We start from the raw sequence: 17119 nt of genomic DNA on the forward strand, positions 1-17119 counted from the left end.
ATTAGTTCCAAGAGAATTATAATACCTATTCGATGGATTTGTCCTATATCCTATGTAGAGTCTGTTCTAAAATACAATGTTCGTCTTTTGAATTTCACTTTCTACCTATTTTACGATTTAAAATTTGGTAAATGCATTCGAAATATTTCATATTTTGTAAAAAGAAAAATCCAGAACGTTCTTGGACAATGGATGATGTTTTCAACTAAGTTCGTCTTTTTAAGAATTTACAAACTAGAGGAAGTGCAGCATATTTGGAATACCAGTTTGTTAAAAACGAAGAATAATTATGGCGGAGGATACAAATAAAACTGCATAATATCATAGAGAAACTAATAAACTTTTATATTTCAAACTGTCGGTAATCGTGAAAAAAGAAAAGTGAAAAATGAAAAGATATATTCCAATTTTCATTCAATTTACAAAATTAAAGAAACAAGTAGATAATAAAATTGTTTTCTCTTATGATCTAATCAAGCACAAAAATCACAGTATAGCAACAATTATCGCATGTAAATATCAATTCTAGGTCTTAAAATTTACATACAGAAATCATAAATGTCAGTTTCGGAGTCATAATCAACACATTCACGGTATAACCATATTTCGCGCATGAAACACTGCAGCCACTCGTCTCTTTTGTCTTCGCTGTAATTCATATTGCAGAAGAGGTACGCAGCATCCTTCTTAGTAGATTTTCCCTTGGTATTCCGAATTAGCAGCATCGCGTTAAAACTTAAAATTCCACGTCAAATTTCGTATTTTCGAAATATTCGCAAGATTATCACGAAATCATAGAATTCATATACAAATGAGTAGATTCGATAATTTACTTTAAAGTTTTGGCATATTTTAAACATAATCGCAGTGGTCAAAAACTTGCTGAAAATCTTTTACAAACCAACATCTTCTTTCTCTCTCTCTGCAGATTGAATGGGAAATTTGAAAATTATCATTCGTCCACAAAAGTCACTAGTTAAAAAATCATCCGACCCTGTTATTTGTTACAAATTAGATAACATTAGTAACAAATAGATACTTCGGTATCTTTCTCTACCAATATCAGATAATAAATATCTTTGCACGTCGCAATGGCAAGTTTCGTAATAAAAATCAAACGTTAAGAGTAAGTATTACGAACATTATTAGTTAAATTAAAATGTTAAATTACCGTATAACACGTTTACTTATTTTAATGCCATTAGACTCGCCAAACTTGAAGCATGGACATGTATTTATAAGTCAGCCTGTATTAAAACAAAACCAAGAAAAAAGCTGAGAATCCTTCATACTCTATATACGCATCATCTTCCAAAACACAAACAACCATCTTCCCCTCTATAACTCAATCCAAGATACAAACAAACTTTCACAGAGAGTCTCCCTCGTCGGCGCGCGTACTTACATACACCAAGCACGACGAGCCATCTAAAATACTCGTCTCCCCTTATAGATCACGTGCATCTCCACGGAGACACTTTATCCTGCTCGTCAGCTACTACGAGCGTGCATGCTTTGACATGAGAATAAAAGTGAAATCAGAGTGAATCCGGCAGATCGTGCGACCACGCAGTCGATAATCAGCCGGCAATAAAGTTGTAAAGCGTCGCACGCCGCACAGGAATGTCGTTTCCGTGGGCCGTGACCCGTGGGCTTCGTACTCTACTTCGGTTTATCGGTACGTGCATCTGGTATTTCCGTCTGGAGTTTCGTCTACTCTTTTCGGCAGAAAAGAGCCAGTAAAAAACCGCGAGATCACTTTTCACGAATTGCTCGCACAAAATTCAATACGATGCCGTGCTGTTTTGACGCGATCATCCGACGTCCATCGGTAGAGAGCTGTCTGCACGAAGATACGAGCAGTGGTGGGCGTTTGAATCCGAATTTCAATGTTCTTCGTTATTGCGACAAACTTGGAAAGTTCCGATATTTCAAAATATCAAAAGTCTTAATAAATCTCGGGATTTGTACGTTTCTGTGATTATTGGAAGTCGCGAGGGATACGAATTAAGGCGGACGTTTGGATCGAAATTTCCATGTTTTTCAATGGCGTAAAAAAATTCTAGTCACTGATGATATCTAAAAATATTGAAAGTCTTAGTAGATCTTGAACTTTCTGCATTCCTATAAATATTGAAAGTCTTAAAAGGTATTAAAAGTACTAAAAGTCTAGGAAATTTTGAAAGTTTGGTAAATATCCAACGCTTTATGTAAAATATATTGAAGATATAATTTTGTGATATATCAAAGCTAAAATAGATATAATACATGTAAGAAATTCCAAACATGAATTATTAGAGATATTGAATATCCGTCCAAGCCTTAAAGGCTTTTAAGATTTCCAAGATTTGTCGAAGCTTTAAAGACGTAAGACGATGTAAGATTTAAAACTCAAGATTTGAAAATTATCTAATATAGCTACTGAGCATTAATTTTATTTGACAATTCCTTTTTTTTTTAATTCGATATTACAATAAATTTCATGCCTGAATCATTTTGTGCTAGCATTTTACAAAACTAACGTCAAACTGACGATATAGACGTCGCTCTTTATGCTCCTCGTATCGTGTCGAAGATTAACATAAAAATATCACCTGTTTTTGTCTACTCGGCACTTGAAAAACTATCTGCATTAAATAGATAAAATTTACATTTCTACTAACTAGAATAAATATTTTAATATAATATACTAAAAAACGACCAAATGGTTGTACAAATGAATAATATTAAAGAATAAACATTTTGTGAATGAGATTCAAAGTTTACTTCAAAAAAGGTACAACAAGTTGTTCAATCAAAATATTCGTCGTTGCTTTTTATAATTTTAAACGGTCTATCAAGTGATGAATTCCGCCACGGAAAAATGCTGTGTCTTCGGACAGGAACCAGTCGTCAAGTCATTTTTGTATCTGATTCATTAATTGGAAATGCATATCGGATGAACCATGTCGCATCGATCGGAACTGGTCGTAATCCAAAGGAGTAATGTCTAGTAAATAAGCTGGCTTGCACGCAGCAATTTCACAAAAAGTTCTCCTTTGTCTATCAAAGCTATAGAACGCAACGACAAATACTTTGATCGAACAACTTGCGGTATCTTCCTTTAAATAAACCTTGAATTTCACTGAATGATTTGGATTATTCGTTTGTACGCGTAATGCAACGAGCGATAATCTCTCGACCACCATGATGTTCAAATATCAATACGAGTCGCTGTATGTATTAATTAAAATCTTGTACCAACATCAATTAACGATGGAAAAGAACAAACAGAAGCTGGAGATGGAAAGAGAGTAAATTCTCGAAAAAGAAAATAGCGATGGTACATTGTGTAAAGTCGCATGGATTCTCATAATACAGCGTTTTATGAAGGCAGGATCTATGGTATATCGTATAAATACAGTGCGCGTGCAAAGTATTGCCAGATGTGGGATCAACCAGGCATGGAACCAGCGATAAAGTTGCTGGTACGTTGATACTGAAATCTTTCGTTGATGATAATTGATTATATTTGTACGAGCTACCGAACCGTGAAATTTACAGTTAATACAGCAATGATAAGTTGCGGGCTGGAGTAAAATTGTTAATTTCATACACGAATGAAAATGCATGTTTACTACGCGTTATTTGTAGAGGAAAGTTAATTGATACACCGTGCATCCAATTTAAAATAATTGATTCTTGAAATATCGCGAAAGTAATGACTATTTGTATAAAAGCTTCATAATGGAGAGGAGAATGAAATGTTACATTTGAACTTTTACATTTGAACGAAACAGCTCTTAATTGCTTCCGAACAATTCGTATTGTAATAACGTATGTTCCTTATTTATATTTAGTTTTCATACATTTTGAATCTGTTAACTCAGAAGAACGAGCTAATTTATCGTTTCAATTTTTAATATCTATGATAGCATAACTTCCTTATTTATGGGTCCCTTATATCTTAACTTGACTTTTCACTGCTGTTGAAAATATATTACATTCCTGTTCGGAAGAATAAAAATCCACCTACTTCAGATCCATTTGTATCTATCGATTTTTGATTTCGTGATTATTAGACTGTTTGATTAAAGGATAAATCTCAAACTAATCTTAATCTATATATATATATAAGCTAAACTGCTATTAATCGCCATTAATAAGAGAGATCACTGGAATTTGACATTTATTTACAAAGTGTTGTTTCTTCTCAACTTTCTTTAAACTCTCTGTCGTACGTATTCGCACATTTTATTCAAACGCCATCACATTTTTGCACCTTCGTCTTTCTTGTAGATGCACAGAAACCCGCGGCCTAATAATTACGCTGCAATTCTAAACTACCTATTATTAATATCCAAAAGAATAAAAGAAAATGAAAAGTTTCCTGTTCGCCTGTCCCATTAAACAACTTCGTGGAAAAAGATCAGCAAAACTTAAATAGTAAACTGTTTAATAACGCGTGCACATTACCTTTGCCCGGCTCCATTAAGCGTCTACGTGTCCGACTAACTTCTAATTATAGACATAAGGATTAAATTAAGCAAGTTCCTACAACCGGCTGTGCGCGTCTGATATTACCGATGCTTAACATACTGCCACGAAACGATGATCAAAATATAATCGCCGTCGCGCCTAACGATACGGCTCGAGCTTAACACTTTTACCAGCAGCATAAATTAGTCGTGTTATTGGTGTCATTAAGTTGCTTCGCGTCCCTGGAGTGACTGTACCCCCTCTATGGTGCACCCTGTTACCATTTCTCTTCGACTACGATGCCGTAAATAAAGGTGCTCGTCAGAAAAAGGGCCGGTTCCTACCGTCCAAACTGAGGTGACAAGAAAAGTGAGAAAGAAAGGTCGAACAAAGGAATTTGACTCTGCTACAGTTCTCGAGTTTTCATATCTCCGTCTCGCTCTTATCTTAACAAGCAAACAGATTTTTAACCCATTAAAAGTCAACTTTGCCTTAACGCAACATTTCCTTTGTTATCTTTTTCAATCACTTCATTCAACTCTATCCAACTTTGTGACATAGCTTTTCTATTGTACTATATTCGGATATATATGATGCGATCGTTAATTATTTTGAATAATTATAAAAATTAATATAACTTTCTTCTACCGAGCTTTATTGGTTTTATTTATTTAATTTTGTTTATTCCTATATATGTTCTTTTTTAAAACGCGTGAATAAATTAATGATTAGATTTGTGAAAAAGATAGACAATGATAATTATTGTACAATTACGGTTTTTACGAATACGATAGAAAAGTTAAATAAAATTCGTCGTTGCTAAGCATTGAACGGAGATGAGAGGTCCTTCTTCCTTCTCCAAATTTCCCATAAATGCACAGAGATTCACAGTCTACTGATCAAAGATGATTACCAACATCCTCCGTGCCAAAACATATTCGCGATATAATTACAGAATCTCATCCATGTTTCGTTCTTTTCGTTCGTCCAAGAAGGTTACATGGCGACGTTATGTTATAAATGTATGTGAATTCTGCTTTAACGAACGTTTATGCGAGGGCATAGCACGCGTCTCCGTCAACCACTCAAGAAGCTCGCAAAGGTTCGCGAACCACTTGCGCACCCACGGATGCGTGTCTGTACAGAAAGAAAAAGAGAGAAGAAAAAGAAAGAAAATTGAAGCAGAGAGATTCGCGACGGCTCAAAGGAAACCGTTTCTCAGCCTTATTCTCCTCTTTTTTCCTTCTTTCCTCTTCCTTTTCTTTTCTTTTCACACCTCGATTCGTGACAAGGGATAAGTAAAAGAAGGAAAGAAACCGTGGAATAAGAAGGTTCGATCGACGGGAAATCTTTGAACGTGTTGAAAACGGTAAAACAGACGGCGAAGCGGGCAAAACGTTGGGACAGAATCGAATAGTAAAAGGGAATCCATAAAATGGAGTCCGATTGACGGCGACCATGGAGGGAGAAATGTACCACGAAGACGTTACGTCTGATCGTAAAAAGAGAAGGAAAGGAACAGTGAAAGAGAAACGATATTTCGAATCATCGTTGAGGCTTGACGGGCTGGAAGCCGAATAACGCGTCTCTCTTCTATTCAACGATTTATCCGCTGGCCTCTGGACGGAGAAAGAAAAAAATTCCAGGATCGAGGACCGCTTTAATTCCTTTCGATCGTAAGCAGAAATCTTTAGCATTGGGGAAAATAAGGAAAATGATCGATAGCATACGATAATAAATAAGTTTTTAGAAAAATTGAAGATTAAATGACAAAGTAATTAATAATTCATTTTCATTTCTTACTTGATACTGAAAACGTGTTAATATGAATTATAGGACAATAGCTAATAAAATATCCTTCAAATTTCCCTACGTTTCACTACGTATACTGTAACTAATATTAACGTGTTTTTAGAAACGAGTACGAATATATATTTTACAAATATTCCTTTCTATACAATTATACGTGATATATTTGATCCATGATATATGCGTTCGTCTTTAGATAATTATCAAAGAACAAGTGGTATAAATGACAAAGTCTCTAATTGGAAAAAATTTTAGACAAATTTAGATCCTGATAGAAAAATTTATATATATTTCATTTATATATGTGTAATTATTTTCTAAATCGAATATTCCAAATTCCTGAAACCCTAACAGATGATCAACGTATGTAGTATGTATCAAGGTCTACGTTATTGTCTTCTTTCCACCATCTACTTGCTACAAATTCATCACCCAAGAAAGATTCCTTGAAAAGAACAACCAGAACTAAGAAAGATGATAAAGAAGAAAGAGTCGTTAAAAATGACTCTATTAATTCGAAGGATGATTTAACGAAGTGACAGCAGTTGCGTCGCATGACCGGTGTGCACCCCCTCTTTCTTCGTCCATTGGTGCCTCTTATTTCGTGACGTTTGGATAACTTAAGGTTGCCTCTGGCGAGCTCCTCCTGCGCTTTCGACCCTCGTCCGCTAATAGCAACAAGTTACTTCTGACCCGTCAGCGGGACAGACCCTTGCGACGCCTCTATATTTAGCCCGGGTTGAACCACTAGAGAACGGCGAGAAAACACAAAAGAAAGCTGGCGAGCGGAGGAGAGCGCCGGCGAAACGAGTGCAAAGGGGACATCGTGATATCTCGCCGCGAAGATTCTGCTGGCCTGCGGCTTCTGGCTCGCAGCTGCTACCATGTCGCGGTAAAAACAATGTACATAGATACGCCAGACAAGCCGAAAGGATGGCAGCCTCGCCCTGCTGACACGGTCAGTCCGAGGATGTCCACCAGATCTGGATAAATTCCTCCGAATTTCTTCCTGCCGCGTACGCAATTCGCATAGTGATTTCGGCAACGTACACAGGTGAAAATGTTCGAACACTCGTGGCAACTTATCCTTAGAACGAAGATATTTATGCAAATTCATATTTTTATGAATATAATTTAGAAAACACAGCACTTAGGTAGAAGACTGTTTTATCTACTAAATATCGTAAAAGGTACTATACTATGGATGTTTTGTATATTTTCGCATACTATAAGCTTTCGATATCTGCATTTTCAAATTTCCTATAAACGCATAAAAATACGTAGCGTAGCTGTTTTGGAGAAAAGTTGAACGAAATTTTGTTCGAATAACGGGAAAGGAAATTTTTTCGACAAGTTTATCGGATTTGAAACGACGCAATGGAACGAAATGATGGCACGGGGATCGATTAATGCAAAAAAAGTCGTAGGGTTTTGTTTGAAAAATAAAGTGGACTTTGCAACTGCGTCGATGCACTTTTGAAAACAATCGCACCACACGATAGGTAGAACTTGACAAAGGATGCGAAATTTCTCTCCGTATTTTTTTTTTTTTTTTTTTTTTTTTTTTTATTTTTCTATCTGCAGTAGAAACAGAGGTGTAATCTGACTCGGTTATTAGATTCATCCTGTCTAAACATGATAAATGTCTTATTAAAAGAACTAAAGTAATCTATCTCATATAACAGATTAAATATGACTTGTGAGAAGGTTTTCATAAGTATGAAGGTAAAGTTTTAATAATATTGTATCGAGAATAATTTTAAGGCCGTAAAAATAGTTCGAAGAACGGCTCTCATATCGTTCATGTTACAACGTATAACTTGCAATTTGATGTCGATCTACAGCAGAACTGCCTAAGCCAAGCCCCGGAGCTTACTATATACATATTACCATAATATAGCAGTGATGACTGATGCGACGTTATATGCCAGAAATGTGTATTAACGAGCACGATTTTCCTGTACCTACATGGTTACGGTAAATACAAGGTATTTCTTCCATAAATAATATCGATTTGAATATTATTTGATATAATATCGAGTAACCGAGGAAGTTCTTGCCCTTTTTAGGTTTATCTTTGTTGATTAAAACGTCAAGAAACGTCTCGATTACCTAATATTTAATAAATAAAATAAATCTTTACTTAGGTTCCATTCTTTTAATTGTCTTCGTCAAGATACGAATTTGCGTGGATATTCGCAATGTATTCGTTAAAATGCTAATGACATTGAAAAATGTTTCATGTATCGCTCATAATATGTTGGGTAAAAAGTTTCTATGAAGCCATTGTATGAAAAACGAAATGCGCTCTCATTAATCCTTCGAAGAAGAAAAGTAAAAAGCAAACACGCTTCCGACGTAATAACACTCGATTCGAGGAAGTACCGCACGTTTCGTAGTCGGCGTCGAAACTAGGACTTCACGGAAACGCGAATGAAAAAGAAGGAATTTTACGAAATCACGAGAAGAAGGGATGCTTCTTGCGCAAGTGTAGAGAGACAGGTCTCTCGTTGTGCTGCTTCGAAACTCGTAACATCGGTAAGACCGGAAACGAGACAATGACAGATCGTAGCTTAATCAAAAACGATACTATGATCTGCTTTTCGAATGGATTGAAAAAATGATAGTTCCCTAAATGCTTTAAAAAATACTATTTCTATGTTCCGGCTCATTTATCGCTTTAGTACTGAAACAATCTTTTCCTCTAATATCTACGTTCGCGACACTTTTAAGCGACTATGAGTTAAATAGAGTACCTGATATCTCTTTTGCAACAAAATAACGAAGAATTCTAAACGAACAATTTAAAAAATAATTATAATAGTAATTGTATTTATTATAATAGTAATTAAATATAAAAAATATGCACTTTCAATTTTTTTATAGAAAGTAAATATCGACAGTTGTGTTACGTATGATGAAATTTATAGTACACTATGTTTGTTGCCTTGCCCGATACTTCCTTTTTAATCTACTAATTCTTTGTTATAACGTAATAATATAAATTTATGCGATTGTCTTGCAGGTGTTATCGACGATCAGTAAACTCGACAAAGTGATTCACCGCAATGGTATTGCACAGAAGCGTGAAAGAGGAAGAAAGTTGGCCACGTTGTTAAACGCAATTCGGCTATCAAACGGAGAAGTTGGCATGAGAAAGCGCAAAGCCGCGCCACCACAACCTGGTAATGAAGTTGGCAAGTAGAGATACCAAATCGACGTTTCCAATACCGCGGAACTCCGCCTTTTCTACGTTTTAAATCGACGATGGTAAAATCCATAGGAAAATTGTTTTAGGAACGATGGAAATTTCGCACGGAACGACATTACGATCGTAGTGTTCGATGAATTTTTCCTACAGACGCGTTAACTCTAAGTCTACGCTTCAAACCGTATCCGCACTTAAAAGAAACGAGTCTTTTACGATGTACATATACTATGGCTTGCAAAATTATTTGAATACTTACCATAGAAAACTTTTATATATTAGGTTGTCCGAAAAGTGTCTTTCTTTTACAGACACGTCTTTTACAACGATGCATCTTTATACAAACATGAAACCTAATCTGTCGAACGTTGTGATCTTTATTTTGATAAAACAAAATGAATCATACTTAATTCGATAAAATAATATAAAACGGAAAATCTTGTGTATCCATTATTTCCTTATAAAACGAAAGAAACTTTTCGGACGACCTAATATAAAGAAATTACAAGACATTCATGGCAAAAATATATATGTATTTAATAAACAATTAGCATACATAGCCATCTTAAGCGTATAATAAGTATTAAATATGGTTCCACTTAATTTTTAGGATAGTTTTATGGATAATTTTATGGATAATTAGTTATTTAAATAATCTAAATAACGCGATCTCTGTGAAATATATGTTTGCACGGGATATCTTGTAATTTCTACCTACATGTTCTTAGATTTGTTTCAAACTTTACCAATATAATCAAGTTAGTTGCGTCTCGTTATGAAGCTAGTGAAACTTTATAATGTACCGTGTAACACGCGTAACATATTCACAGAAGGAGTTTACAAGTATTCATTGTATCATGAGATTATTGTATTATTATCGATATTATGGATATTGTGTTATTAAAGTAGTTTTGAAATTCGCTACTCCACCAACCAAATCCAAATTACTAGAGCTATCTTTTCATTTACTTCTTCATATTTTCTTAAATATTTCGAATACTGATACTTATAAGCGGGATGATACAGATGCATAATTCATGCTTTTGTTAATTTACGTTCGTTCATCCAGCGTAAACCAGACGTAAGATGTATTTCACGACGCTGGAAATCGTATGACCGACCAAATTTCCGACAATTTCTCCGATAGATAATAATTTGCATATGGAGGGTTTCTCGTCGCAGAAAATCGTTCGCTACAGGCCATTCTCTTTCCATTTTCCGTAGCGTAGGCGATAACAGTTTTAGAAGAAAGCACAGTCACCGTGGAACCAGAACGAATTCCGTGTCGACGGAATTTCCGCGAAGCAAGAGAAGATGGCGTGAATAGGGACGAGGGAAACAGGGAAACCTCGATAGAGAAGTTGGAGGCAGTCGCGTGTTCTCCCTCGTCGCGTAATAAAGCTTGCACGAGCGTTGTTGACAGAAAAATAAAAGCTGGCTGTGCTCGTGGCAGCTGTGCCTGCCGAGGGGGAAATATCGCGTATCCTTTTCCGATTATGCGTTTGCACGAAAATACGGGCCGGCAAATATTTCAGGCGTGCACAACGAAAATTCCCAAAATTGCTAGAGGCCCGATGCGTTTGCGCCGTTTTGTGAAATATTCGCCGGCAATGCCTCTGTGTCTTCGTTGGATAAGTGCAAACTCCCTGTAATCGGACACGTTCAATTTACGAGAAAGGAAGCGGGTACAGTCGATAGATGAGAAATGGAAACCGACATTGTTGCTATAAATGAAGACTTACAAGGGAAGAATACGTTAAGTCACATTTCCAATTACTGTATTTCAAATGTACGTGTGTCCAATTACCGAATCAGCATTTTATATGCTGTATCGGTAATACATACGAATTAAGTGATGGCAGAACGATGCATTGTACGATGCAATGCAACGAATAAAGTAGAATGTCCCAACTAAGGTTCGACACATTGCAGCCTAAAATCGTTTTCTTGAAAGGCGATATGTTTTCTATCGACAATTTCTGAATCCGAAATTAACGTACTATTATTTGATGACGATTTATAATCTGCGTTATTTGTATTTATGACATCAATATTGTGTCTTTCTGTTATTATTCGTGAAAGTTTGTTTAAGATTGATTTTCTATGGCAATTTCTATGATATAAAGATATTACACGCATAGGCACAAATACTCCTACACAGACACCCACAGGCATTTGAACAGGACACTTACACAGGTCATACTCATTACTGTATAGAGAGTGGGGTTCAAAATATTTAAGGGATCATGGGTCACTACCTACGTCTAGTCTGAGAGTAACTGGCCAACAATCAATAATTCTTCCATACTTTGTTAATTATATCACTCGCTTATATACATTTGGTTCTGTAGTTCTGTTTAATGAATATCACTGAATATTATTTTAACTTAAACGTTGTGTCTTCCACAGATTATTAATCTTAACTTTAAGATTAAATTCTAACAGATATGTACTTTAACGTCTATATTTTTCTTTTCTCTTCTTATATTTGTTTAAGTAAATAATCATTTCTTAGCGTAACAGCAAATTGACACGAATACTATACAACTGAATGATGTTTCGATTATTAGCACTGATGGAATTATCGCATCTCGATAATTCAGGCCACGATATTTCATCAAAAACAGCGTGTTCCGGAGTTTTGCAAAGCGACAAATTCCGCATCATTCGTTTCGATCGAGCAAAACCCGCTCGAAATAATATATAGGGCTATTATCGATACTTCTCGACGGTATGAGCAATAAATGTTTTAATACTTGCAAAGTTAATCAGCCAGAATTGGTGACAATTACACAATTAAATTCATCGACAGGTTCGTGTAAATAAAGAGTGACTATTGAGTCCGACTTTTATTTCTCACGATGAAACGAAAGTTAATAATTCGTAAGAATTTTAAATAACTTAAATATTTTAAATAAATAACAGAAAGCAAGTTTAAGGAGATAACAATTTTAAGAGGATGTTCTACTGTGAGAAACGTGTTTCTTTCGTTTTCTAAAGAAATAACAGATACACAACATTTTTCGTTTTATGTTATTTTATTGAATTATTTTATTGAATTATTATTGCTCCAATAAAACAACCTAATATTTTTAACTGCTGTTAACTATAATTATTTATACATATACGATAATATATTTCAAAATACACATTGGAAGTGATTCTAATATTTATAAAGTACAATCAACAGATTTTTTCAAAGATCTATGATAGAATACCTTAAATAGCTCACACACATATGAATAAATTGTTGACTACGGGACAAGGAACATTCTACGAAATCCGAGGTGTACCGGTATATATTTCCAAAACAACTTTATCTTTCGTACTGTTTACAATTTGAATTTAAATATTTGTTTCCTTCTACACATTTCAATATCCCATTCTGTTACATCGCATCGTTGCTTTGCCAAGTATTATGCCTTCGATATTCATAATCCAACGTGAACTAGTCAACGAACAAAACTTTCCGGTAGAGATATATAAATTTCTTACTTGATATCAGGGAAAGCAATCCGATCAACAGAAGAAGGTCCATCGTGCTGTCGCAAAAATCTCGCTTCTCTATTCTGCATCCACTACTAGGTCGTCGCTACTTCTGCGTCATCCTCCGTGTCATAGACTCGTTTCTGGTAAATCCACTTGTCGATATCGCACAGTCTTTGCTTCAGTCGTTGTTCTTCACCGAATCACAGACAAATCCAAGCTTGCCCCTTGCTATCGATCTCGTTTCAAATAATAATTTCTTTCGGCCGGATTGGAAGATTATGTCCCATGAAAAGACTGAGAAATTTGCGAAAGATCTACGAGAGTGTCACAAGAACTTGACAAAAGTTTTACGAAAATTTTGTAGGAATTTGACAAGAATTTCACTAGAGTTTCGAGAATTTCGAGAATTAAACAAGATTCAATAGCAATTTCACGAGAGTTCAACGAAGATTCAGTGGAAACACAAGAGTTGTGAAAGTTTGAAGGATCGAACGAGAGTTAAATGGGGATTTCACGATAGTTCCACGCGAATTCAATCGGGATTTTAGCAGAGTTCCACGCGAATTCAATAGGAATTTGCGAGAGTTCCGAAAGAGAAAACTCCGAGGATTGAATGAGAATTTATTGAAAAGTGCACAAGAGTTTAACGATTATTCAATTATAATTTTACGCGAGTCCAATAGGAATTCCACGCGAATCCAATAGGAATTCCACGCGAATCCGATAGGAATTCCACGCGAATCCGATAGGAATTCCACGCGAATCCAATAGGAATTCCGCACGAATTCCAAGCAATACGTTAGAGCTAGGTCGGCGAATAAATGTCGCGAAGGAGAGTCGTGCACGACACACTGGTGAAGGTAGCCGGTAGACGAGGAGGAAGATTTAGCAAGCGACAGAGACGACGGAGTCGACGATGCGGAGCGGCACACGGTGTTGTTAACTAAGCTGCCGCTGTTCGCGGGGCTGTGTGACACGCTGCATAGAGCGCGGTACGAGACCAGTTCGAAGACTGAGTACGAGTCCATATCCCGGAGGCTGACTTCTCTCAGCCCTACCAGGGTACGCCGTACAGTAATGTCCGTCCATTGCCCGCCTCTGGATAACGTTTCCTTCCACCATTAGGCAACACACGCGATACACGCTTCGCCGTGAGACACGCCGTGCTCCCCGTGTCCTCACGCGGGGGAACCATCGCAGGATTATCGCGGATCTTTCGGAGGATCCTCTCTCCTTCTCTTCCTTGCCCTTTCTTTCTTCTGAGACAGCAGACCTACTAGCGACGAAACGATAAGGTTCTATGTAAATTGAAATAAATCGGTTGTCCAAATAAATAAGAATGTTATTTGAGAAGCCACACTGAACAACTGCATAAATAGGAAAGTACAAATAAATGTTAATGTTACAGACATTGTTTCTTGAATTTACAGCGATTCGCAAAAATGTTCGAACACTTGCCACATAGTTTCTATGAATATATTGGTACTATGTGCATTATAAGAAACTTTTTAATATTTGGAAAATGAGATACAACTATCGTGATTATAACAGCAAAAGTTGGAATCAGTTACAGTGCTAATGAAATTTTTTAATGTTTTCTATAATATATACATGAAAAGTTTCTAGGAGTGTTGGTATACTTTCGTGAGCCACTGTATTTTATTCATTGTCATCATCTTGCGATGAATGACATTATGTAAGTTGATAATTTGTTCTTTTATAATTGCACATTAAATGCGCATTTAATTAAAAGAAAGAATTGATAAAAATAGTGTTGAGCAATTTGGCTTTTAAGAGGCTCGTTCAATTTATGTAAATTACAGATAATGTGCATTAGAGTAATATTAGAAAGATTAAAAGTTATTTTTACATTACAAGTTAGAAAGATTAGAAATTATTTTTGGAAATAATCCAGAGTCCAGTTCAGACTCCAATCTCTCTCTCTCTCTCTCTCTCTCTCTCTCTCTCTCTCTCTCTCTCTCTCTCTCTCTCAGATATATTTGATTTAAATGTATCATAAATTAAATATTTAGCTAAATTGCTAATTAATATTTTCGCTAAAACTAATTTTCATTTTGATCCATGATTTACCAAGTAAAATGATTCGTATTTACAGATGAACTTATCTAACCGTGTTTGCTAGCAAAATGCGAGTTACATTCGCGTTAATTACGCGGACGATACGATTTAATCAAAATTTTAATCCGACGAAAGTTAATTGCACGTTTTATCGCGATATAAATTATGCTGAAAACACGAGGCATTTTTTTCTCGACACTTACGGCAACGAATCAGAAATGCAGTAATATTAGCAGAAAATTTTTCAAACAACCACAAAGCGAAGAAAATGATAGAAGAGGATAAGAAAGAATAAGGAATTAACATCTTAATAAACGAAAATTTTGTTTATAATTTCTTCGATGGTTATCCTGCAATGTATATACGTCATGGCCAGAAAGAGAAAACGCATCCTTTGTAACGAAAATTATAGTTACTTAGACCCACCGAAAGCGTTATTCCCGTGGCCGGACTCGAAACGAGGAAAATTAATTAGAACGGAGAGCTGAGAAACGACTTAACACGATTAAGCGGTGAAAGGCGGTGTTTCGAATGATAATTAGTGCCAGGAGAGTACGAAAAATTCATTTCGCTTTGCCGCTTATCCGAAATTGAGTTACGGTTAAGTTTTAATTGAACATTGTACCGTATCTGTATGTTACCTGTATATTGTATACTAATCATCATCTTCACGTTTGAGTTTGACAATAAAAATAATAAGATATATGTATCTGTAATGTGTAGGTATATACGTGTTTATAAATATATATATATATTTATATACATACACATTATACATTACATATATCTTATAATTTTTTATTGTCAAACAATATATATGTATGTATATAATGAATAACAAAAATGTACTATATTATATTTAATATGGATAATAAAGAAAAATAAAACATACAAGTTTTTCGTGCCACTTATACAAGGTAAAAGGAATTATAGCTTTATTAATTGAAAAACACACATGATCTTTGAATTACATAAAAACAATAACGACTATATAAATATAATTTTCTGAGTTTACTAATAGGAAATATCATTGTAATAATATACTTAAAAATCTTCGTTCAAAATATGACGATTGTACAAAAAAGGTGCCTAAAGTCCACTCCAATTTTGTGTCACTTAATTAAAAATAAAAATTTATAGAAAATAGTTTAAAAATAAAAAATAAATGTAATTATTACAGTATTTACATTACAGTTGCATTATATATTTATTGTTAATAATCATAATTAATTAATTTATTTATTATATAGATACATTTCAGAAAGTTAAAATGGTAAAACTTAAATTACAGAATTATAAGTCGCTTTAAACGTCAGAAAATATTCCAACTTTCTGAAAGAGAAGATTCGTTTAAACAGAGCCACTGTAAAGCTCTTGAAACAACATGATAATAACAGACATATACCGTACAGTATTAAAGTACCGTAGTGTATTCCTGTGTATGAAGATTTCAAATACAACAGAATTGAACGGTAATTTTCGTAATTTCGACGATGGTATTAAACAACTGGGCGGAGCTGGAACACTCGGAAATTCGTTCATGTCTCGTCAGCGCGTGAAAATTTTAATCGAATTGCCGCCCGCGTGCATCTGACCAGCTGAAGTATAAATAATTGTAGGCTGACCGTCCGTTGCCAGTGCCACTGACCATTACGCATCGTCTCGTTCAAATTCTTCCAATTTATATAAAATATAACGAGACGTACAAATAATATGCTTATTCTCATTCGGATTATCACAATTAACGTTGCAAATTAATACGCTCGAAAAGATTAAATATATTGAACAACTATATATATTGTTTAGGTTAGAAATGGATATGATGCATAATCATTATAAATTTTCGTATGGTTCTAATCGATTTAAGATCAAAGTACGACGAGAAAATTCTTTTAGGGAGCTAGTTTTATATTACTATTACGTATTCTACTACAATATTTCTTTGTTAGATAAACAATATTGTAATTTATTTTAAAAATTATTGTAATATGTTATATTGTACGGTACTGTAATGCAAATTAAAGAATATTATATAAAATCTATATTAAAAAAATGTAATAAATATTCGAATGTATT

The 17119-nt window shown here is 35.0% G+C and overlaps 1 protein-coding gene across 2 annotated transcripts in view; it reads right to left on the reverse strand.

Annotated features, from left to right (window-relative positions):
- LOC139987960 (uncharacterized) overlaps positions 1–13962 on the reverse strand; it is a 204657-nt gene extending 190695 nt beyond the window's left edge. For both annotated transcript variants that reach the window (XM_072004809.1, XM_072004817.1), the window contains exon 1: positions 12971–13962. In XM_072004809.1, the coding sequence (XP_071860910.1) occupies positions 12971–13013 (43 nt within the window). In that variant the 5' untranslated portion in view covers positions 13014–13962. The remainder of the gene's footprint in view (positions 1–12970) is intronic.
- Positions 13963–17119: the final 3157 nt, after the last annotated feature.

This window comes from Bombus fervidus, chromosome 1 (genome assembly GCF_041682495.2).
Source record: "Bombus fervidus isolate BK054 chromosome 1, iyBomFerv1, whole genome shotgun sequence".
NCBI classification, from domain to species: Eukaryota; Metazoa; Arthropoda; class Insecta; order Hymenoptera; family Apidae; genus Bombus; species Bombus fervidus.